The 24,387-nt window shown below is 38.6% G+C and overlaps 2 protein-coding genes across 2 annotated transcripts in view; one reads left to right on the top strand and one right to left on the bottom strand.

Moving 5' to 3' along the window:
• Nucleotides 1-23,876, bottom strand: part of MINDY2 (MINDY lysine 48 deubiquitinase 2) — a 35,775-nt gene extending 11,899 nt beyond the window's left edge. Inside the window, exons 1-7 of the mRNA XM_065688589.1 lie at nt 22,762-23,876; nt 15,626-15,683; nt 13,693-13,757; nt 11,114-11,272; nt 10,119-10,221; nt 9,385-9,527; nt 230-403 (exon numbers count right to left, since the gene is read on the bottom strand). Of these exons, the coding sequence (XP_065544661.1) occupies nt 230-403; nt 9,385-9,527; nt 10,119-10,221; nt 11,114-11,272; nt 13,693-13,757; nt 15,626-15,683; nt 22,762-23,436 (1,377 nt within the window). The 5' untranslated portion in view covers nt 23,437-23,876. The remainder of the gene's footprint in view (nt 1-229; nt 404-9,384; nt 9,528-10,118; nt 10,222-11,113; nt 11,273-13,692; nt 13,758-15,625; nt 15,684-22,761) is intronic.
• Nucleotides 23,877-24,010: 134 nt separating this feature from the next.
• The window catches only part of ADAM10 (ADAM metallopeptidase domain 10), a 47,764-nt gene continuing 47,387 nt past the window's right edge, over nt 24,011-24,387 (top strand). Inside the window, exon 1 of the mRNA XM_065688588.1 lies at nt 24,011-24,166. Within this exon, the coding sequence (XP_065544660.1) occupies nt 24,145-24,166 (22 nt within the window). The 5' untranslated portion in view covers nt 24,011-24,144. The remainder of the gene's footprint in view (nt 24,167-24,387) is intronic.

Here is a 24,387-nt window from a genome sequence, read left to right as displayed (position 1 = left end):
TCCAAGAGGTTAAAATCAGATTTCCCAAACTATTCACTGACGGCCCTACTCTTCTTCCCCGAAGTCATGCTAACACTTCAAAGTAGCACATGTGAGAACCCCAACCTAAGTAGCTACAGAATTTTTTATAGTCCTATATATGCACAAGGACATATGATAAAAAATACGTACTGTTATACACAGTCACAAGCAAAAAGAGAAGTACAATAGAAAAGCAGAAATACAGTACTTGATCTATTTGATCCTGCTGCCCTCTGTAGACAGTTTCAGGGTCTGATGGAGGCCGTAGGTGGAATTCAGAATCACAGAAATTTCCATCACCATCCACATTGTGCAAGCTTTCCCAAACAACTTTCTCTTCTGTGAGAAAGCCCTGATCTGTCACCAGCAGGTAAAGCTGGCCCTATGCAGAAGAATAAAGAAAACCGGTGAAACTAAACCAGCATATTTTACAATCTGTTAGACTTAGCAGAAATGCTCAGCTAACACAACTGCTGCATTCCAGTAAAACATTCATTTAGATTTTTTAGCAAGATTAAAACATAAATGAATCAGTATAGAGCACTAAACCACCAGATACTAGCATTCGCTGCTAAATTAACAGTCACACGGTTTCTGGATTCCATCTTGTAATTTTGTATTATTACTGAAAGTTCACAGTCACTAAAAATTTATATAAAACATGAATATATACCTTTGATATCTCCCTGTAAATGCAATTGAGAAGTATGCCTCAAGACTTGTAATGTAAATTTTAAGTCCCAGGACAAATCGCATTAAATTCCAAAGGCAAGATCTGGAGACAAAGGTGATCTTTCCAAATAATCCAAGAGGCATTACCTCAAAACAACCGCATCTCAGACTTCATGTTTTATAATAGGGTTTAACAGAATGAAGTTTATTTCAATTGAAAAAAAACCTAAACTTAAAATTCTGGCTATCAGTTGTCACCAGTAACTGCTTTTGTTGGATGCTGGCCTTTTTACAGTTCCACAAGGTCGAATTTGTTGATTTAAACTCTGAAATTATAAAATGGGCTGGTCTGGGAGTGAGAGAGACAATGCTGACAAGTCCAGAAGCCAAGGTACAAGGAGGACAAAATGCAAGTTTAGGCAGAAGGAATGGGAGAGGAGCTGAAATTAATGGGAAATCACAGAAGTGGATCTCAATTAGAAGGAGATGGAGCTGCATGTTTGAGGGACAGCAAAGCAGCACAAAAATCCGTGTTTAAATTTCAATTTAAATTAGATTTTAATCTTACCCTATTTATAATGTTTTTTAGAATTATACTCCAAAGCAAGAACGTTATTTACGCTAACAACCATATACCACAGGCACACACAAGGCAGTTCCTGTTCTAATGATTTCATAGGTTGACAGGCAAAAAATGAAAACATCACCCCTACTCAACAAGTATAGGAGGAGCTCACAGATTTCTTTCAAGTCATTAGAAGACTGTCTGTAAATCAGATCTTTCCCATCCTACTAAGTTACAGCCATCCCTTCTATGGCTGTAGATATTCTTTGAAGATTCACATGCAGCAATTGTTCTAATATTCTAATATTACCTAGTATCACAAGATGTGCTTATACAAAAGGCCAAAGGGAACAAGTAAAAAACCCACACAGGACACTGTTACATCTTCAAGCTTTGGAATAGCAGTTATCACAGCACAGGTGGGCTTACAGACATAAATATAATTGTCAGCAGTAGGTCTGATTGCATAACATGATCCAAGGGATTATTTTCCTCTTGGAAACCTACCTAAAACCTGATTGCTACTACTGATGCTTAAAAACCACACAAAGAAAATAAAAGTAAGTAATTTCACATCATCTCCAATTCGTACAAAATACCTTTTTCACAGCAACTTAAATATAAGTCTTTAAAGAAGTCTTTAAAAAATGTGAAAACCTAAATCACAGACTCTTTAAGAAAAGTGTATTTGAACCTTTGCAATTTCCAGTGCATTGACTCTAACAAAACCTAAAAAGAAAAAATAAAGGGCGTTGAGGGCTGTCAAGTTTTCTTCTATTATGCCATATATTTTGAATTACTCTTTAAACAGCTCAGTGTAGCTTACTAAGAATACTGAAATAGAGAAATTTTAATACTTTCATAATCTCCCAACTATTAGAAGATGAACTTTCCACACACAAATATTAAAGTATATAATTACTTCCACGGGATTAGAATCTAGTATCTGTCATTCAAAGACATTTCAAAACTAGCAGTTGTTTTAAAGAGAAATGTTTCAATCTTAAATAAAAGTCACATTCTTACTTGGGCTTTAAGGCTTCCTCAGTGGAACTACAGTTGGACACTGATTTTTAAAATGTCATCTTAAGAGTAAATAATAATTTTAACACAGCTCCCTGATGAAAGGCAATAAACCGCATTACTCATCAGTATATTACCTAAACAATACTACCCTAATTCCAGTACCAATTGCATAGCTTAAAAATATGCTGCTTCACTTTAACAAAACTTAAACTAACAAACACAGCCTCCCTAGTACTTGTGAAGAGACAGAGTCCTTTTCACTTTATTGGAATGAAAGAACAATGGGGAAGCACAGGTCAGAGAGCCGAAGTCATCTTTCCCTTTTTGTTTGTTTATCAGTCACTCTGATCTCTACTTCATATTAGTATAATTGCTTCCAAAAACCCAAACAGATTCCCAAGGACCCTTGTAACACTGCTAATACATAACTTTTGGTAATAACTGGACAGCTTTCAGCTTCATATACAAAATATGAGTGAGCTCTGTTTGTACTAGGCAGCATCTCCACAGATATCAGTCTTCCTAAAACTTGAATGTTTTGTTCCCTCTACCTGAAGCAAGCAAATAAAGGCCATAGGTAGACTGTTTTTACAGGCACCGTTTTAATGCCAATGCATGTTCTTTTCCCAATTCTAAAGGCTCATGTGCCAGCTTCACTGACACAGCGAAATTCCAACCAAGGGGATTTTGTGATATATGAAAAGCTTTTTATGATACAACCTTCAACCTCTTATCACATGACCTTCACATTGCCTCTAAATTTGAGCTGCACTAAGTAATGATACAGCTGGTGCCAGGAACCAGCCACCATTCTTCATCCCTTAACAGATCAGCCTCTGGTAAGAGGCACTGATATGCAATCAGTATAATGTAACACTAGGATTTCCGACTGGATGTGTCCAGTAGTTCTACAGGACATTTGCAGCCTACCAAAGTTTCTGCACTTCAGCTCCACTCAGTGCAACACACAAGAAGGAAAAGTTTAAGAGGGCACACAGTGACAGAATCAGTAAGAATTATCCAGTGTTGAAACAGTCATTTACACTTAAGTAAGAATTTAGGAAGGAGGCTTTAAAATAGGTAAAAATCAGAATGTATTCTACTTATTAAATCACGGTGCTGATTCTGCATTTACTTTCTAGTCAGGGTTAAAGGTGAAACAGGATGATCAGCACACTAAAGTCATGCAATTAAGGTAACGAATGTACATAAATACGCTTTTCAAACACGTTGCAAAGAACAACATCATACTTTACAAAATAAATGTGTTTCTGCCTTCATAAAATCTTAACTGGCCATTTCTAAAGTACTACCAGCTTATCTTTAAGGTTTATTTTTAAATGTTTGGCTTTTTAATGAATACAGTCTCATGGGTTAACACTGCCCCCAAAAGTACTAGCACATACTATTAGTAGTAATAGAAACTAATACCTGCTCTTAATAGGGAACAAAACAGTAAAATAAACTCTTAAGTGCATAACTGTTGACGTAATCTGTACCTACAGTAAAGTTAAGAGTAATTATTTATCCTAAGACTCAATAGCTAGATATTGTAGACCAATGCCCAGATTTTATAGTTTCACATATAAAAAGCTTGAAATAAAGCTAAGGAAGGATAAAAGCAATACTACTCTCCTGAAGAACAGTCTCTTAGTCTCTGGTTTGCACAGAAAACTACTCTGAAATGCAAGCAGATGTAGCCAGTAACATCACCTGCAGCACACAAGACCTCCTTTCCTGGCTTAATTCCATGACCAGAGTAAATAATTAGAATTAATGCTTTTACAGCACTTGTTCTGAAGCCAATTACCAAGTTCCCAGCAGTTTAGAAAACTGAAAAGGAAAACCAAACATCTGATCAATAGCTTTTACAGTAAAGACAAACATTTAAAGCCTTATCCTTTAAAATCTAAATGTTCTCTTGGACTTCTGGATCAGATCCCTTGGTTCTTATTAAGGGGTCATATATATTTTACATCAGTGTGAATGAGTGCTTTCTTGAGATTATTCTAATCTATCTGAATGTTTTAACTGTTAAGTATAATTTTTTTAAAAAGGTAAGCACCTTTTGATTTAACAGAGTAATCCTGAGAAATAAAACCTGCACACTTACTAAGAAATGGAAAAATATTTAAACAGGTTTTTAGGAAGTTATATACATTACCCCTACTATGCCAAACTCAGACATCATCTTAAACACCGAAGGAAAAAGTGTAATTATTGCAATGAAATATACTTTGATTGAAAGTCTGTACTGAGTTCTGCAATAGAATCCCAGTATTTATAAACTAGAAAACATAACTGCAACACACACAGTTAAAAATCCAAACATGTAAGTATCTTGTCACTTTTCAGTAAAGAAAATAGGTTGTATTACAGTCACACCAGTGGGAAAAACATTCCAACTGAACTAAGATACTCTTACCAAACTGATCCCCTCTTTACAGTCCTGTTTTTCCTTGATCTAGGGAATTATCATTTGATGTATTTATTATCTGTGTAATGAAAAGCAAAGGCAAAAAAAAAAAAAGAATCACATCTTTAAGAGCTGAAAATGATTACTGTATAATCACACGAACCAAGACTATTAATATGCAATTAAAGGGACAGGAAGTAGAATAAATGACTACTCAGGCAAATGGACAAATAGTACTGAAAGAGATGAACAATCTGATAACTGAACTGCCATTATTAACTAACATGCATCATACTTCAGCAGATGTCTAATACAGTATTGCCATATTCCCTTTTCTTTTGTAGGTGATAATTAATCTTGAAAATATTACATATTTTTCCATAGGCATAAACGTGATCCTAATAACTCAGACTTTGTCCAAAACAGAAATGACAACATATTGTATTATGCAAACTTAATTCCACTTTCAGAAGAGGACTAGTAAAATAGTTATTATTCAAGACCACATTAAATAATATAACCTGAGTAAACAAACTGAATTTAACTGATGGTCTATTCTGAAATGCAATCTGTGAATCTTCACAATTACATTGCAATATCAACTCAGCAGTTAAAAAAAAATACCAACACAACACTCAAGTCTTTAGAGGAAGATTACTTCAAAACTTCTCCTAGCAATATCTGAAAAAGCTCACTGTCACCATTATTCTACTATTGCTACTTTACTCATCAAGCTTCCATTATTTTTTAGGAATTTAATTTTTTAGCCCCTCTACTCTGCTCTTGTGAGACCTCACCTGGAGCATTGTGTGCAGTTCTGGTGTCCTCAACATAAAAAGGACATGGAACTGCTGGAACAAGTCCAGAGGAGGGCCACGAGGATGATCAGGGGACTGGAGCACCTCCCGTATGAAGACAGGCTGAGGAAGTTGGGGCTGTTCAGCCTGGAGAAGAGACGGCTGCGTGGAGACCTCATAGCAGCCTTCCAGTATCTGAAGGGGGCCTACAGGGATGCTGGGGAGGGACTCTTCATTAGGAACTGTAGTGACAGGACAAGGGGTAACAGGTTAAAACTTGAACAGGGGAAGTTTAGATCGGATATAAGGAGGAAATTCTTTCCTGTTAGGGTGGTGAGGCACTGGAATGGGTTGCCCAGGGAGGTTGTGAGTGCTCCATCCCTGGTGGTGTTCAAGGCCAGGTTGGATGAGGCCTTGTTGGGATGGTTTAGTGTGAGGTGTCCCTGCCCATGGCAGGGGGGTTGGAACTAGATGATCTTGAGGTCCTTTCCAACCCTAACTATTCTATGAATCTATGATTTTGACGTGAAAGCTGTAACTAAAACCAAATACATTACTGAATGAGACCCTTCCATTTAACTCTTACTCCCAGAGTCAGGAATTTGAAAGATTCATAAAAAAAGCACAAGTTACCTGGCTGAAGATTAACCTTTTAGAAGTGTCCATATATTAAACTGGAATACTTCAAAACAGTAACAAAAGGTTTCAAATACAGTGACAGTGAACTAAAACCAATTTTCTTCCTTTGACTTTTTCTCTTGTTCATAAATCAAATACTCTTATTTTTAAGTTTTCTAATACTTTTCACCTATAATTGTCCAGCTCAAAGCCTAAAGTATTGTCATATCCCTAACTCGTGTAGAAATGCCTTTTAAATATCTGCTAGCAGACTGTTAATAAGCTTTTGCCTACAATATATAAAGCACTGATACCTTCTTACTCTACACCAGGAATTCATAATGTTGCTCTATGTTCACAACCATTCTATTTCTGATCTTGCAAGAAGTACTTAAGAGCAAAAAACCCCAACCACCTATTTTATTATTGTTAATTTAGTAACAATAAAAAAGCCACATTTATGAGGAGTCACTCCAATTCCTTTCCTTACAAATTCCTTTACTATCCATGCAAAACCAAAAAAATCAATACACAGTGGACACAAAGGAAGCGTGAGTAGATTAACCAGCTTAATAAATCACAGAAATTGGGCAACTAGTACCCCAATTGTTTCCAAGGAGTTCTTGTCACTATGCAACATCCTGTAACAGCAGCCTGTGAAAGAAATTTCAAACCAAAGACACAAGAATTCAGAATACTGCACTGTTTATTCACACTTCCAAGTAACTCTCATTTGAGTAAAACAGCCCTCTAAAACAGGCAATCCAAAAGCAAGGTAAAAATCCTTTGATCCGGCAGCAAAAAGCCACTCTAAACTCAGAAGAACTGGGTAGTGTTATCAGTTTCAGTAAATCTTGTATTTTTAAATTTATACTATGTGTCAAATAATAAATACTGCAAACTCTTTGTAATAAACACTTCAAACCCAGAAAGTTCAAATTACATGCACAAAGGATGTTACCAGTCTCCACCTCTCCCATTTCTGCTCTAAAATATCCACAAGATTATCCCTTCTTAAGGAACAACAGGTAAATGCATATGTCATAGACTTAAAACCAGAAAATATCTACCATCTCTAAACCAAGCTCACCAGATGGGATGTGGACGGGACTTTAATACAACTTTGAAAAAAGTAATCTGTTCAGCCAAGTACCACAAATATTAAAAATGGCTCAATCACAATCATACGATTGTTTCATGGCACCAATAAAGAGCAGAATTAAGGCTATTCTGGTTCATCTGTTCAATTAGAAAAACTGTTACGTTGAACTTGTTGAACTCCAATTTATGAATTTTGCTCTCTGAATTATTTCAATATCACCAAGTATTTTCTTTCCTAAAATTACACAGACTCTTCAATTCTAAAGCAGATTCCAGAAAACACAAGCACTTAAAAAAACGTGGAACAGGCTTCCACGTTTCCTTTGAAAAGGATCAGTGATCTGGCTTGGATTTTTTTGTTCTGTTTTTTTTCCTTTAAATTTCCTCCAATAAGTGCAGTTAAGATCAGCCTACATTCTGCTTCCTTTGAAACATAACATACTGAAATCCTTCAAATATAACATACTGAAATCCAAGCCCCTTCTCTAAAATACCGGCCTGAAAAAAAAAAGCTGAACTTCAGAAGTATCTCCATTGTACAAGTCACTGTATCATCTGTACATGAAAGTTTCCAAATAAAAGTTTCAGTTTCATTAGACTGATACTTAAATGACCTAATGTACCTAAGGGATTTTAATTATATATTTTTGCTACTTATTCAAACTGTCATTGTCTCTAAAACCGCACAAGTTTTATTATGTGCACTTAGCTTTTATTATGGGTATAATTCCCTTCCATTTAACTTTGCAACTGTTTCTTTTGTCTGTTTCCATATATTGGTATGGAGGCATAAGAGGGAAGGGCAGTATTGGATAGGCAAACATATTGCATAGTTCTTGCCCTAAAAGTTCTACACCTTCCATTTTCTCTGGTATATGTTGTGTCTTCAGTTTTCATAATTGATGGACTTTTCACCATAGTCCAGCTATTGCTGAATACTGCTCAAACTGTGACGTAAAGGAAACTCCATTAAAAACCTGCAGAGCTAGCATTAAACCTAGTAAAAGGAAAGAGTAATGTAGTTGAAAATTATCAACTCTGTGACGATACATTTGGATTTCATGTATGTTATCTGGGAGGTCCAATAGTTTCTGTATTGCTAACCTTGGCTAAAAGCCTAGACTATTTCTGACTTCTTTGATATGAATTATATATCTATTGCAAATAGCTAGGTAGGTTAGAAACAGACAGAAAGGTTACTGCTGACTTTTAGAAATAAAGATTTTACATCTTTATTAAAAGTTTCTTGATATCTCAAATTCTGTAATGTACTACTCACCAGAAGTCCAAAGGAAAATGAACAACAATGTTTAAAAATGGCAGCCTCAGAAACTAAAAGCCTGCAGATAACATGAAAATTCAACACTAGCTGCAAGAGGTCACTATAATGACTATGAAACACAAGAATAATGCTCTGAATTCCAAAATTTAGCATTTCAGCAGTCTAAGTGTTTTCAAAAGGGACAAGATTAAAGCCATACTGACTGAGAATCAGTAAAGCTTAAAATGCACAACTAATAAATAATACTATTCTTCAAATATTTTAATTCAGTATTTCTTAGGATTTAGTTCTTACAGTTAAAATTCAGAGGAGTCCCAGAAGCATTAACTAAGTTGTCATTTGCTTTTCCTATCCTGGAATACTCTTTTCACAATTCTTACAGTTTTCCTTTCCCCATTTCAGCTTCAAAAAAATAATCCCTTTAACAAAGGGAACCAGTACTGTAGCTCCCCTCAACTTCTCCAAACATTTGGCATTTTGAACAACATGATGGAGCTACTCATCCATTAGCCCAAACGTAAAGCAAAGTTTTATATCTTCAGAAACAAAAAATTAATTAACTTCTTTGTTGCCAATCACTGCAAGTAAATTTAAGCCATGTAAGAGGTGTAAGTAATTATACATAACCGCAAAGGGAGTTAACACAGGAAACCACGCAAAGTGAAGAGCTACAAGAAGATTTAAAGTGAGAATGCATCCCAATATCTAAAACACTGTAATCAATAACTGAAGTAACATTTGCTACAGACCTTATATTCACCATAAGCCATACCTACATATGGCCATAATCTGGAATTTATTTCTATTTCCAGAATGAGGAAAACCAAGATTTGCTTTGAAATGAGAATGTAAGCCACAACAATAAAGACAAATATGCTGAATATACCTTGTATTTGGTCATGGTGCTGAAATGATTATTCCTGAAGAATACACAAAGCTCTCCCTCCTGGACAGCTGAAGTCAACTCACACAGTCCATGGTATGTCAGCTGTGTAGCTGTGTTATTAAGAAATTGCTCAGCTACAAATCCTACAAAAGCAATACATACTGTTATATGTGTCTATTACGTACTTCTTAATATACACAACCTGGTTACAATGGTAATATTTTTCCATCTCCTCCCTACTAAGATGCCCCATATTGCCACAAATCTAAGGGAACACATTTAGAGAAGTGATAATGAGTTGAAAGTACAGAAACCTCAGCATTTTAGATAAACCTCTCATGTTCAGAAATGCTATATCCACTTCTAGTATTACTGCTTTTTACTTTGTCATCATGTAGTGTATAATTCATATTCTAATTATAGGAGATAATAAATAGCCAAGTTGAAATTGAAGTGCTGCCTACAACACCTTTTCAGAAAAGAAGTTCCCTCCAGCTTTTTAAAAAGTATATTTAATAGATCCAAGAGAACAAGGCTGATCCTTGGTTTGGAAATTACATCAGGAAGTTTAGAAGACAAGTACGGTACTGTCTGCCCACCCAGGGAGGAAGCTCAGCAAACAAGGATGTAGCTCTTCACACTTGTATCTCTATATACCAACATCACATACAAAATACAAAACTAAGATTTGATAGGGTAGATACTTTGATAAAGCACAGAAGAAAGTTACCCACCTTCACTAACCAGTTCACTGTTGTCTGACTGTTTACAAGAAATTATCTTCTCCACCAGCTGATTGTAACTGCAGTTACCAACTGCTTTTACTATGTCAGCAACCTGCACCAGGGAAAACCACAAAACAGAGAACTTACCTTTGTAAGAACAGAATACAACAGTGAGCCTGTTTAGCAATTATTCATAATAAGAGTTTCAATAAAGAAAGGACATTATCCCCAAAAAAATACTATGCCAGAAAGTTTTAGCAAAATGTGTAACAGTCTGGGCTGGCTTAGATCCCATTTTAAATCCTTAAGTTAGCACTTAACATTGAAAGCTGTTGCTAAAGCAGATGGAGAACGGAATGGGGCATCAGTTGGCTCAGTTGGGTGGGGGGGTAAAGTCCAATGGGATAAGAGAACAGCAACTTTCATGACCAAGGTATGAAAAGAAAAAAACAAGGCAGATTATTCCAGCCAAACTCACCAGTTTCCCCCTAAGAGTACGAGTTTACTGTTTATTAAATACTAACACTAAAAATAAATTATATGTTTGTTAAAGATACTGTTCTCTATAATTGGTTCTAATGCTCAGTTCTCAAAAGCACTGACTAGTAAATCAGAAGAAAGGAGGAAAGTAACCTTGCATTTCTTCCAAGTGCTCTCTTAGTGAGCTTTCAAAAACAATGACTGGGACACAGTATTTGGCAACTTTCTACTTCCTGCAGCACAACAGCTCTCATTTAAACAGTCATTTATTCAGCACAGAAGGTTTTTAAAGTTAGTCTGACTATAATCATAGTCTCTGCAAAGTCCCCACACTAAAAACCACACAATCTGTATTCACTCCTCTCTGAAGGGGATCCAGTTTTTCGCAGTACATTTAAAACAACTTGTTACCATAACCATTATTATTGACCCCAGGTAACATTCTGAAACCTCTCCCTTCCCCCTGAGAAAATTCAGAACTACTTATATTCTGTTTGAATTATTGAAAAAAAACCCCAAGTTACCTGAGGGTCCACTAACCATCCATGGTACAAGGGGATATCAAGAAGATCAAACACTATGCATTCAGGTGTGTATTCAAACACTCTTACACCTGTAAACTTCACATTGACATCCAGACCCGTCTGTAGCTTATGTAGAATCGCCATTGCATCACTCATATTCTTACAGCAGAAAGAAGAAAAAAAGAACAGATGAAGAAATAGAGCTTTGTACACTTGGGGGTTACTCTTGTAACCCTTCTTCATTTAGTACTCATCAATTCAACATTTTTGAGGGAAAAAAAAAAAAAAAAGGCAAAATTACAAAAGCAGGAATTAGCCAAACAACCGTTTCACTGCATATTCACATTATTAATTCTCAGTTTGCTGATCTCTTCTAGCACAATGAGAACGCTCCCTCCAATCAGCTGTATCCAACTGTTTATTCTTCTGCACTCATAAGCTGCTTTTAGGCAGCTCTTATTTCTTTTAACTCTATTCCCTATAACCACAAGCCAGTTATTTGCAAGAACTAGACTATAAAGGATTATCTCAGGGACCATCCTGAGGGTTCTTCTCCTCTTGTAAATCCTGCCTTATGAGTCAGGCTGAAGTACTTGCCACCACATAACGAATGAGCAAAATGAATAGATCTACTTGCCAACTCTAATTTGGGGGTTCAATAGTTAAAAGTGGTGACCAACAATGAAGAATCTGATTTTTTGTTGTTTCATAAAAATTTTGCTCTGTATTTCACTGGAAGTGACCAGATATCAAGCTTTTATACTTCAGGTGCTTTAAAAGAAATAATGACATACTCTTACTCTGCTAAATGAATAGAAAAAAGTCTATAGCAACTCCACTAGCCATACACAAATTCAGATCATACATCTAGAAGCATTAGTTGAATTTCTTTTGTAATGTCTACTCTAAACAAAGCAGCAATACAAACTGTCTAGAAAGCTGCAGAAGTTCCTCACTACAATTTGAACAATATCATTCCTGTTTTAGCTATTTTTGACAAGAAACAGATGTCTAAAAAAAATGGATGTAAGTGAGGATATAAATATACAGAACAGTTGAGCTTGGAAGGGACCTCTAGAAGTCGTGTGGTCCAGCCTCCTCAAGCAGGGCCACCTAGAGCCAGTTACCCAGGGGCATGTCCAGATGACTGTGACTACCTCCAAGGATGGAGACTGCATGACCTCCCTGAGCAATCTGTTCCTAAGTTTGTGCATTTGAACTTGTATTTGAATGAAAAAATTACATCCCTCAAGTATGATAAAAAAGAAAGTTGCAACTGAAATTACTATCTTGTCATGGTATAGAAATAATTGTAATATCAAGCATTATAAATCACGCTGTCTGAAAAATTTACTTGAATTTCTTGTAAGAAGAAAACATTGTTTAAGGCAAAGAATATTAACTGTGTATCAAGATGAAACATAAAATTAGGATTAACATCTAGACTTAGTTCTAATACTTCTGAAATGCAATAACTTGCATTGTAATTAGTTTCTTTTTCCCCTCTCATGTTATATCAGTCATGCACCTACAAGTACCTTTAGAACATTCAGAGAGCAGAAGCTTTCTTTGAAATTGTTAAGTTAGAGATTTAAGGAACACGTTTGTGACATATAAATAGTAAACCCATATATCTGAGCACAAGAAAGTCATAAAGATTGTACTTTAACCAGATATATAACTTTCATCACACTCCTGTGGTTGATTATAACTGTTATCATCCATAGTACAGAATTGTGTGGAAAAAATATAATAATTCTGTTATTACAAAATACAGAATTTGATATTTTGATATAATTTGGATTATTATTAAATAAATCCACATTCAGTCTTCATTCCAATTTCAACTATCCTAAGATACTAGTTTTGATTTTCAAGACTGAGTAAGACCAAGAAAAGAAGACCTAATAATAAACAGAAATAGCCTGAAACCCAGCAACTATAATAAATTCAAATCACTTTTCCATGAGTAATTAAAAAAACAGCTGTGACCACAGAGCTTGAAAAACTTACTCTGAGATAATATACACTACATCAATATTTCCTTTAAACTAACAGCATCATCTTTAACACAGAAAGACCTCTGTGATGAAAAAAAAATTGTGGTCAGTGCAAATAATATTGCCTTTCATAATATGGAATCAACCTCTTTCTGTCCATCATGACTTAAGAATGGAGATCTCTCTCTTGCCCAGTTTACATCCTCAGAGCAAGTCTAGCAAGCATCACATAACAGAATACACTTAAGGATGCATAATAGAAGACTTCAAAAGCAACCACCCTGTTGCATGCTCCCATCTGTATTTCCACGTTACAATTCCCCAATAAAACCAAAATTCTTTCATTATACTCCTTACAGGCAAATAAAAGTAATTTCTTACCTTAATAGATACTGTGTTTTCCTCCATTAATAGAAAGTATTAATAAATTATACTCTACATAAAGCCTAGAAAAAAGGAGAAACTAACTACAAAGAATGGCTTGTATGCTTTTGGTTTTTTACAAGATAAGCCTGAGGTAGGAAGAAAAAGGTTTAGTTCCTTTAAACGTAAGCAACTATTTCAGGAGCAGTTCCTTACCTGCTCATAATTTAGACGCTGAATTTCAGATATCTCTTTAGGTTTTGCATCAAGAATATAGTCTCCTAAAAAAGGCAAAAATAAATTAATTCCACACTCAAAGTTTCAACACTTTGTTGAACACTTCTGATTGAAGCTGACTGGTCATAAATACTACCATTGAAGATTTCTATCAGATTAATGAGACTGCATTGTTTTACAACCTGAATTATAATTATGAAGTAAAACATGAGTATAAAAACCATAGTAAGAACATATTAAGAAATAAAATTCAAATGGTCAATGCTGTTACTAAAGCAGCATTTCATAATCTCTTGGGGTATCATACTAATCTCTTAATTATTCACATAGAAATTGTACTCATAGAAATCTACCTTCCTCTGTGCCTCAACTTAAAAGTAGTAAAAGGTCAAACTGTGTACAGTAAGATATGTAATTGCATTACACAATTACAAAGGCAACCACTTATCCTCACTGATACTATGACTATTTCGGAATATGTTTCCATGCACCAGTAATTCTGACAGGCATGTATTCCACCTGTGTCTACAACACAAATGTAATTAATCAGTTAATCAGCACACTGGAGTTCAAGTGCTATAAAATCTTTAGTGACTCATATCCATAAACTGCCTCTCCGAAAAGCTTCAGATTTTATTTCAATGCTTTTTTATTTTTTCTCTTGCTCCAGTACTAAAAAATATGTTTATAACCAAAGAAAAACATCATTATAGGTTTCCATACTGATGATCTTTAAAGTTAAGATTGTTCACAGTGGTTGAAGAGCTCTTTTAGTTTTATTTTCTTTTAAGCTGTAGAAGAACCATTTGGCAACTGCTGATCCTGCTGATGGACTAGGAACCTAGATAATTTGAGCAGATAATTTTGTTATTCAATTTAATAAGGTAATTCCAGAAGCAAATATATGCCTTCAAGAAAGAATACACATATTTACATAACTAAGAATAATACTGTCTGAAGTCACACACAATCCATCAAAACACAAGGAATGTTTAGACACAGGCAGCAATATATCTTAAGATTTGTTTTTCTGAAATTATGTAATTAACTTTCTTCCTCCACTGAAAGATTCAGTGCTAGGCATTTGAAAAGAACAGGCTACACTCTTTACAAGCAAAAAATAAACAAAGAAAATACAGTACTTGCTACAGCTACAAAGGGGAAGAACTATGGTACACATAGCTTAAGTACTGTAGCAACTGCACTTTTAACACCTGGATCATTCTGGGCTATTGAAGTTATTGACATGTCAGAGGGAAACAGCTGCAGTTTTGCTGAACTGGATAATTGAGTAACACCTGCAAATGAGACTCCTATCACTGTGAAGAACAAACTACTTTTTCCTGTTATTTTAATTGGGTCCCACTATTAAGGATTAGAGATACTGCAGCCAATTAAAGGCCCAGCTGAGTTACTACATTGTGTCAACTATAATAAAACAACACTGTAACAGACATTAGTAAGTTTAAAGATACCACAAGCCATAGCAACTGCATCACTAGACTAACCACTCTGGAAAGCAGCATAGGAAACTTCTAAATGCTATTAAGGAAAAGCACCAGTAACTGAAATCCGCAAGTAGTTTACAAAGTTGCCTTTGTAAACTGTGTAATGCAGTTACATACCTTATTGTACAGAGTTTGACCTTTTAATATTTTGAAGTTAAGGAACAGAGGGATGTAAATTTCTGTGTAAAATTTCTATGTGAATAATTAAGAGATTAATATGCTATCCCAAGAGATTATGAAATGCTGCTTTAGTAACAGCACTGACCATTTGAATGGCCAATGTATTTTTTTTTCAGCATGTGGTCAAATAAAGCTGAATAGTAAATAAGTAAACCAGTTCTCCTATATTACTCCCCAGTGGTAAGAATAATACATATTTTAAACAATTTATTGTAATTACTAACCCAAGTATTCCATCAGCTGTTCAGCCGTTATGATTTCCATCATTGGTGGCAGCTTAATCTGTGAAAGTAAAAGTGTATTATCCTTAAAATGTCAAAACATCACAATTTAGAAAGTATCAATATGGTATTTCTAGACAGAAGTATTCTGATCACATCTGCCTCGCCGATTTATAAGAGCATTAGTATACTGGGACCAAGAGCCTTCCCAGTACCTCTACTAAATAACAGCTACAAGAAGAGATTTAAAAAAGGCATTATGGCTTTTACAGAAAGCACATGCACATGTTACTTTCTCTCACTTTAAGCTCTCTGCATAGCACTCCCTACTCCTACAAAACATTTCACCAGCATTCCCCTCAACTTCATAAGAGTTCACACCACTCATTGCACTAGCTCAGCTGCAAGCACCTGGGATGAAAAGACTGGGAACTGTAGCCATACTTAAGAAAACTTCACCTAATTCAGAAGTCTTTGACTCCCTGCCTCCATTGGAACTCTTAACTGAGTCTTAACTGAAAAAGTTCTAGCATACAGACAAGAGACTGCAGAGAATCTGGCAGCAGCAGCTACTGGGACAGGAATGCCAAGAAGAGGAAACGACCTCCCAGAACTCTCACCCTGTGCTGACATTTCAAGGGTTTTTGGTTTAACTCCATACAGAAGAGACCAGAAACACAGAACTTGGTGGTAAAGTTTCTGTTCCACTCGCTCCTGACCTATTCCTGTCATTGGCACCTGCTAAAACCAACCACCCTGGCAGCCACCAGAGCCAAAAGCTTCTTACATATTCTTATGCCTAAGGTTTAATAGGCTCCAACTACTCTGTTGGTTGCAGACAGGAAGGAGGAACTTCCTCCATGAGATGAAATAACAATACATATTGAAGCCTTTGATGTAGCATCTCCTCCATCAATCATTCCAAGTAAATGTTTTGCTTGCGCACTTCCATTTACACATCTCCCTGCAACTACAGCCAGAGCACAAACACAAAGGCAAGCTTCTGGCTATCTGAAGGAATACCATAGGAGTATATCATCTTTAACCATAGTGTGCTCAGTTTTTCCTTTCATAAGTATGAATTTTATTTTGCTAGGATTTGGGGTTGGGGTTTGGGTGGTTTTTTAAGCTTTCTCTTCCATTTTTAATCTTTTCATCCTCTCTTCAACATCTTACCACTGGAAGTCTAGAAAGTCTGGTATTTAAGAATTTTTAAATCAAGTTCACAGTTCTTCTTGACATGAAAGACACAATATGAGATAGGTAACTCATGCTTAAGGTTTAATAGACTCAGACTACTTTGCTGGTTGTGGAGAGGAAGTTCTTCCATCAGATGGAAGAGCAATTCATACAAAGTCTTTGATGAAGCAACCCGAACTCAAAAATACACTATAGCAACACAGTACACTGTTCATGTTGTGATGGAGAGGGCTTCCTTCCCAAACTGATAGCTAAGCTATTTCAATAACTTTAATTTAGTGTGATTGAACTAAATCTACCTCTCCACCGATTTTATTCATATTTGACAAAAGGCATATGTGTTAAATGTATGGATTTACAAGAAGTTTCATTAAATTTGGAAGAAAGAGACCCAAGTTAATATGGCCTTGTTATTTATATACTAAGAAATATGACCATGCTTAGGTCAGAACTGGCCACACAGCATATGCCACACACATCAACCTGGAGATGGTGGCCGTAGAAAGAAGCTGATAGTACCAAGATCTGGGGAAGGAAGGGAATGAAGTATAAATTGTTAGTAAAATAGAAAATTACTGACGCATAAATTCATCAGAAAGAAGGCTTAATTAGTTCTGCTTATAAAAAAATAAAAATGATATGAATTAAACAAGAAAAATCAGTCATGCATGCATAGGTACATGAATTCATGCACATGAATTTCTAAAAACATCTTTTAAATGAGTGACGACTGGAGCTTACAAAATTTCTCAACCTTTCCCCAAAACTAATACTCAATAGGATAAAGGTTTTCATAATCTTTGATCTGATTCATAATATTCACACTGACTATTCATATAAATATAATATATTGCAGCATGTAAATAACACGACTACAGGTTCAGAAAGCTTCTTAAAGATGCAAATTCAAAGATTCTTAAACTTCTAGTTCTGAATTGGCAGCAGTCAAGCTTTAGCAAACATCAGCTTTCACACCCCTGAGTTGGCTGTGGTTCATTGCAGCTTCTAAGGCACATGGATGTAATGGCACAGAAGAGAATTACGCTAAATCTGCCTGAAGTAGTTCTGGGACTAAAAGCAGTACATATGTGCCAGCATAATATAGTATAATAGCATTGCTTCCTTAAATATTAACAGGAGTACTGTGATGACTCAGCATGAAAACTAGCTCTTTTTAATATTTATTTAAAACCTTTTGTATCAGCTCAGCCAGCACTGCTTGGGATTTCTGCTCAGCACCACATTTGCAAATCTAGAAGTATGTGTGTACTATAAAAAGCAGCTATACATGGGTTACCTGTATTTGAGTTCTTCATATACATGGCATAAACATACTAATGTTTCAGGCTTTATGGACTTATGGTATTATTTGTATCACTGATTAACAATCTGAATTTTCCCTCACAACTGTAATGCTAAGCTACTTATGGTTTTTTACTGCAGAACCAAAGCAGTTTTATTTGTATCTGCAGAATATCTCATAGCTGCATAATTTTGAGATTTAGCTTGTTAAAATAACTGCTCACTTGAATCCTAAACAAAGTTAATATATTACTTCATGGCATAATTTTAGGGCTGGCATGTTTTGTGGGATCTTGATCACACCTTTAAAGTTTCCAACACAGTCACAAGTACTTCTAATAGAGCTAATGTAGGATATAGCGAGAACATGACATTTCCTAACTGTTTGGAACTTCATTACGAGTGCTTAAGCTATAAGAAACAGGAAAGAAAAACACCTCAAAACTTGAGAGAGGGGGGAAAAAAAAAATCATACAGAACCATGGTCATTCTCCACATGAATCAGCAGAAGAAAACAATTTAAGCAGTTGCTGTCCATAGCAATTTTATTTTGAGGAACAGTTTTCTCAATACGTTTCAATGCTTAGTTTCCAGATTTCACATTAATTTTACATTTTAGGAAAAACACGCTTCCTCAACTCCCTCCCACTTCCTGTACCCCTCTATTGCAGCTTCCTGGTCTTTCATCTTGCTCCCTCTCTTCCGTTCGAGTTACCTAGCTACTTTTCATTTCTGACATTCAGAAGTGGGAAACTAAATCTTTCTCACCCAACTACAATGTGAGGTACAGTTGAGCTCCCTTTGTAATTAAGAGACTGGTAAACAATTTTCGCATTGAACAGTTGGTGTAGTACAACTTCCACACTTTCTATGCATTAGACTACAAACTAGAAAACTACATAATACTAATTTTAAATATTTCCCACTGTATTCTCCCACGCTTCAGAAAGGCTTGAAAAAAACCAACTAAGTGATAAAGTCCCACATAGACGCTAACACTTCCAAAAATACTACATGTACAGACCATGCAAATGTCTAATGGCTTATTATTTATAGTCTCAGAACATGTTTATCTAAAATAAGCAAATCCCCTAAATTCAGATTTCCAGAAGAGGTAAGGGTAGCTTCAAGTTGCATGACAAAATCAATTAATACTCCCTGCAAATATATACCTTTTGCATTGTAGGAACAGCTTCATGAACTTGTCACACGACAGCCTGACAGCACATGCTGCTTCCCAATAACCTTAACATCTTCCCCCCTCAACCAGGTTCCCTTCAGTCCCTCAGAGCAGTCTTCCTGATCCAGAAAATACAGAACTACAGGCCTACTGGTCTGCAAGCTCAGCTCATCTCACAGGTGCAGGAGGAAGGCTGCCAGGGCCTCTGCTGAAGCAGTTGTCAGAAGCTCACCAGGAGCTCACATTCAGAGGCTAAGCCAGTCCATCTGAGCAATCTATGCAAATTTTGGCCATAAGGAGGTTTAGCTCAGTGACAAGAAAAAGTAGATCACGTGCAAAGGACCAGTGCCAGACCTCAGACCTGGCACCACCACTGCAGACTCCAACAAATCAAACGGATATCAGCAGGAGCATACTGTACTCGGCTCCTCTGAAAAGGGGCCATTTTTATGAGAACCTAAAACTAAAGAATTCTAACTAGAAATTTTTTATTCTACTTCTCTTCTGCACCTCAGTTTGAATACATCTAAACACAAACAGTTCTATAACATTTACTTACATAATTGTTACAATCACCTAAATAAGTAAATCATACAATTCTAAAAGTTCCCAGAATTTTAGTACAACTCTGCATGTAGGGCACACAGCTCCCACAACCTTCCATTCATTCAGAGGACTGTCACAGAAAAAACTTTCAAAGACACTGTCAAATACACTACTGGGGTTACTCTCCTACATGAAAAGCTGTAAGGACAAGATACTCCATATGCACTCACTTCAAGGCAGTATTATTTGTATTGCATTATGTTTTCCCTTCGGCTTATTTTATGGTCCAAAACAATTTGTTTCTCTGTTCCCTGTACATTTCAGATATGTCATTTCTGTGCAATGCCTTAAGGTTCAGAATTCTTTGGCTACATGACATCACCTCCTACCTAAGAAACAGAGCAGAATTACATGGCAAGCTTATTAAGCTTTAGGCATCTGCTGATTGCCACTGGAGTACATCCTGAGAAGGGTTACCCCCACACAAAATTACAGCTTAATGCAATGCCAGAAGTTATCGGAAAGTGACGCATGAACTGTACGTAACAAAGATCACAAAAAGTACTTAGAAAAGCAAGTGTGGCACTGCTAAGCTTAACTACATAGGGAGCCACAGCCCCGAGGGAAAACTGAGCAGTCTTCAGATTTAAACAAGCTGAAAGTCAGTGCCCCACACTGGGACAACCCATGCTTGTTCATACATTTTAAATATTTGTTTTGATACTCTAATAATGCTTTTATTTCCATCACAGAAGCCTAAATGGTTACCACAGTTTTGCAGTTACTTTTTCAAGTTGGTATCGTACTGCTTTTGTTTTATTTTTTCTTAGAACATCTTTGTAACACTTGTGTAAGCAGAACTCCTCAGCTCTATGTCCTTAAGGCTAAACTGCAAGTTATACTTACACAGGCAGTCTGCAAAAACACTCCAAAAGAAAAGTGATATCATAATTGTAACATTTAAAAGTACAGCTTCTACAGTCTGCCACCTCAAAGTTGTATGCTCAGACGCTATTGAAAAGTATTGGACAAAAAAGAGGTAGCAGTTTTATTGCAAGTTTAGTTTCAAAAGCTGGTCTATTAAAAGGGAATCTGAATAGTGCCAATAGCTGCTACTATTTTTAAATTTCAAAAAAACCCAAGCATTGTCAAACCACTGCTTCACAGATGGCAGCATAGAAATGCAGAATTCAAAGAATCAATTATTTTTAAGTAGTCTTTCTACCAGTATTTCTCAATAAAGGAGTGAATTCCAATATCAAAAAATACCTACTAAAAGTATAATAAAACCTGAAAAGTATTAGGAACGGAGAAGAATCTTGCTCCATTAATGAACAAGATCTTCTACCTACTAGGAAGAAAAATTCTGAATATGTAGTACACTTACCTAAGGTACATCTTAGGTTTTCTCGTTATTGCAACCCTTTGTGGAAATTAACAAACTACCTCTCTCAGTCTCTCCTCCCCCAGTGAGGACTATCCCAAAAAAACCCTGTTTTTAATAATGGAAGCATGGAATTGACCATGCAAATGAGAATGTTCATGAAAACTTGAAAACTAGTACTGTAACTGTGGTTTCTCATCTTTGAGCATTTGAATCTATTATCTTCAGTTATTTGAGACTATACCTACCTACAGGATGACCAAAACTCTCAGCCTTGTCAGGATAAAGTTGTGAGACAGAAAGTTGGTGGCTGATGCAGGGAAGAGAGCCCAGCCCTTAACTGTTTATCTTTTTATTCTCTGTTGTGATTTCACTTCCCATCCTCATCTCCTCTTTACATCATTTCCGCCCCCACCACCACCTAGCTTCTATTCTCCTAACACATACTATGGTATTCCAGTTCTGCTTTTGTCTATTTTCATCTCTTGGTCTGCTCCCTTGTTCCCAAATTATAATTACTTGACCTAATCTAGGGTTCATAATTACATTATGCTTTATTTTAATTGCTTAAAAGTTAAAAAGAATTATTTTAAGACTACAGTAAATCGGCATCCATGATGGCTATTAGAATATAAACACATTCAGGTCTCAGAGCTGCATTTATTACGACCCAGTTTTACTCGTTAATTTAAATACAATCTATTATGCGTAATTGTACAAACGTACCCCTATTCTTAATGCCGTTAACTTGCACAAATCTGTATTTTATACAACTCTGCATACGCTTCACTGTACAAAACTAACTTTATTTCCCAAAATACCACCTATGTTTTCAGTGCTATACTAGAAACATGCACTCATCTGCAAATAATGCATTGCTTAGTTTAATAAAGGATCACCTAGATTTTTATTTTAAGACAACAACAAAGTCTACATATTGCAGCAGCAACTAAGTAGCATATTTGCAGTAGACTGCCAATATTTATTTTCCAAGTTCTGTATGTATCATATGTGCTTAACAGCAGAAATAAGTCTTTCTTGACAGATTCATAGAATGTTTTGGGTTGAAGGGACCTTAAAGTTCATCCAGCTCCAATCCCCTGCCATGGGCAGGGACACCTTCAACTAGACCAGGTTGTTCTAAGCCCCATCCAGCCCGGCCTTCAACACTGCCAGGGATGGGGCAGCCACAGCTTCTCTGGGCAACCTGTGCCAGGGCCTCACCAGCCTCACAGCGAAAAGCTTCTTCCTAATATCTGAATTTCCCCTCTTTCAGGTTAAAGCCGCTCCCCCTTGTCCTACCCCTATACGCCCTTACAAAAAGCCCCTCTCCAGCTTCCTTGATAACGTTGTCTTACTCAGCACAAAGTTCTGGCTGCGCATTAACGCGGTGTCGGCACAGGTGCCCCCCGAACGCGTTCAGCACTAAAGGGAACGCCCCGCCCGCCGCGGCGATGTCGGCGTTCAGGTCACGGCACTACCCAAGCGGCACCGCCCGCGCCCGCCATGGCACCCGCAGCACGGTACCTTCCAGGCCAAGAGCAGCACGTTCATGATGGCCAGCAGCGGGCAGGGTCCGTTCTCGTTCTGTGTGATGACGGGCGTGTTCTCCTCCTTCCAGCGGACCCACTTAATGTGATAAACAGACTGGCCCGGGAAGCGCTCCTTAGAGGCGGAGAGGAGCTGGGAGCCCGCCGCGGGCCTATCCCCTTCGGGCTCCGGAGCCGCGCCCTCCGAGGAGGCCCCCGCCACCACCGCCTCCTCGGCATCGCTGTTGAGCTCGGAGCTGCTCGGGCAGCAGGAGTGCAGGTTAGAAAAGGAGTCCAACGAGTCCAGGCTCCGGGACTCCTCCCCCGGGGGACTGGGAGCCCCGCTGCTCCCGGAGCCGGCGCCCGCGGGACCGCTCTCCGAGGTAGGCGCCGCTTCGGGGCTCTCCGGCACCGCCAGCCCCGCGCCTTCCGCCGCCGGCGTGCTGCTCTCAGGGGCCCGCGAGGGAGACGCCGTACAGGGGACCACAGCGGGAGCGGGGGCCCGCGGAGGGGAAGGGCTGCGCCGCCCGCCGCCCTCCTCAGCCGCCGCGGGCCCGTCGCGGCAGCCGCCCTCGCCTGCCGCCGCCTCTTCCAGGAGGAGCTGGCTGGCAGCGCCCCCGCCGCCCGTCTTCAGCGAGCCCGGAGGCGGCGGGGGCTGCGCCAGGCTCTCCATGCCCGGCCCGCCCGGCTCCGTCGCTCTCTATTGGCACCGCAGCGGCTGTTCCTTCGCCAACAGCGCCCAAGACGCCATAACACCAGCGACGGCTCCGCCCCGCCGGGGACGTGTGGGCGGGAGCGGGAAGCAGCCAAGGGTGACCGCGGGGCCCGGGGCGGGGGAGGGAGCCCCGAGGGCGTGGCCGGCGGAACCGGCCTGCGGACGGGAGCCGGGGAGCCGCGGCGGGGCCGCTGCTGCCCGGGGAATGGGAACGGGGAAACAGGCAGGAAGTGCGCGCGCCCCGCGCGAGGAGTGCGGGAAGCGCGCAAGCCTCCGCGCGAGCCCGGAAGGGGAAGCACGAGGCGGGGCAGGGCCGCGCAAGCCGGGGCAGCTTCCTGAAGCGGCGCGGGCTCCGGCGGTGCCCGGTACCCGCTCCACATCAGCGCAGCGCCCGCCCGCGGCTGTCCGGCACAACCGTCTCGCTGCCGCGCCCCTCCTCTTTCGCAGGGAGGCGGCGGGGGCGGGCCGCGCCTGCGCGGGAGCGGCGGTGTGAGCGGTGGGGAGGTACCTGCCTGCGGACGCTGGGGTGAGTCGCGCCGGGAGCGGTGAGGGGAGGCCCGTGCCGCGGGCGCTGAGGTGAAGCGCTGCGGGAGGAGGCTGCCGGCGGCGGCCCGGTTCTCCCTGTGGAGGCGTTCAGAGCTTCCTGCTGCAGTCTGTGAGGTACCGATGTTACTGAAGTACCCGTACGGTGAGTGTGACCGGTGACTTAGGAACTGATGCAGTCGTATTACTCCATTCACCTTAATGAACCCGTTTCCTCCTCTCCGTATAGAAACCTTCAGCTCTTAATCCAGATTTTGAGTACAGTTTTGGGAAGATAAATTCTTATGTTCTCTGTTCTTGGTAGTCAGACCTCTTATCTGAGGTCTTCCTAAACAACATTAGCAGCCTTGCCTGAAGTACATTCAT

This window comes from Lathamus discolor, chromosome 8, assembly GCF_037157495.1.
Source record: "Lathamus discolor isolate bLatDis1 chromosome 8, bLatDis1.hap1, whole genome shotgun sequence".
Taxonomy (NCBI): domain Eukaryota; kingdom Metazoa; phylum Chordata; class Aves; order Psittaciformes; family Psittacidae; genus Lathamus; species Lathamus discolor.
Note: the sequence above shows the minus strand (reverse complement) of the source record. Positions and strands in the feature narration are given on the sequence as shown.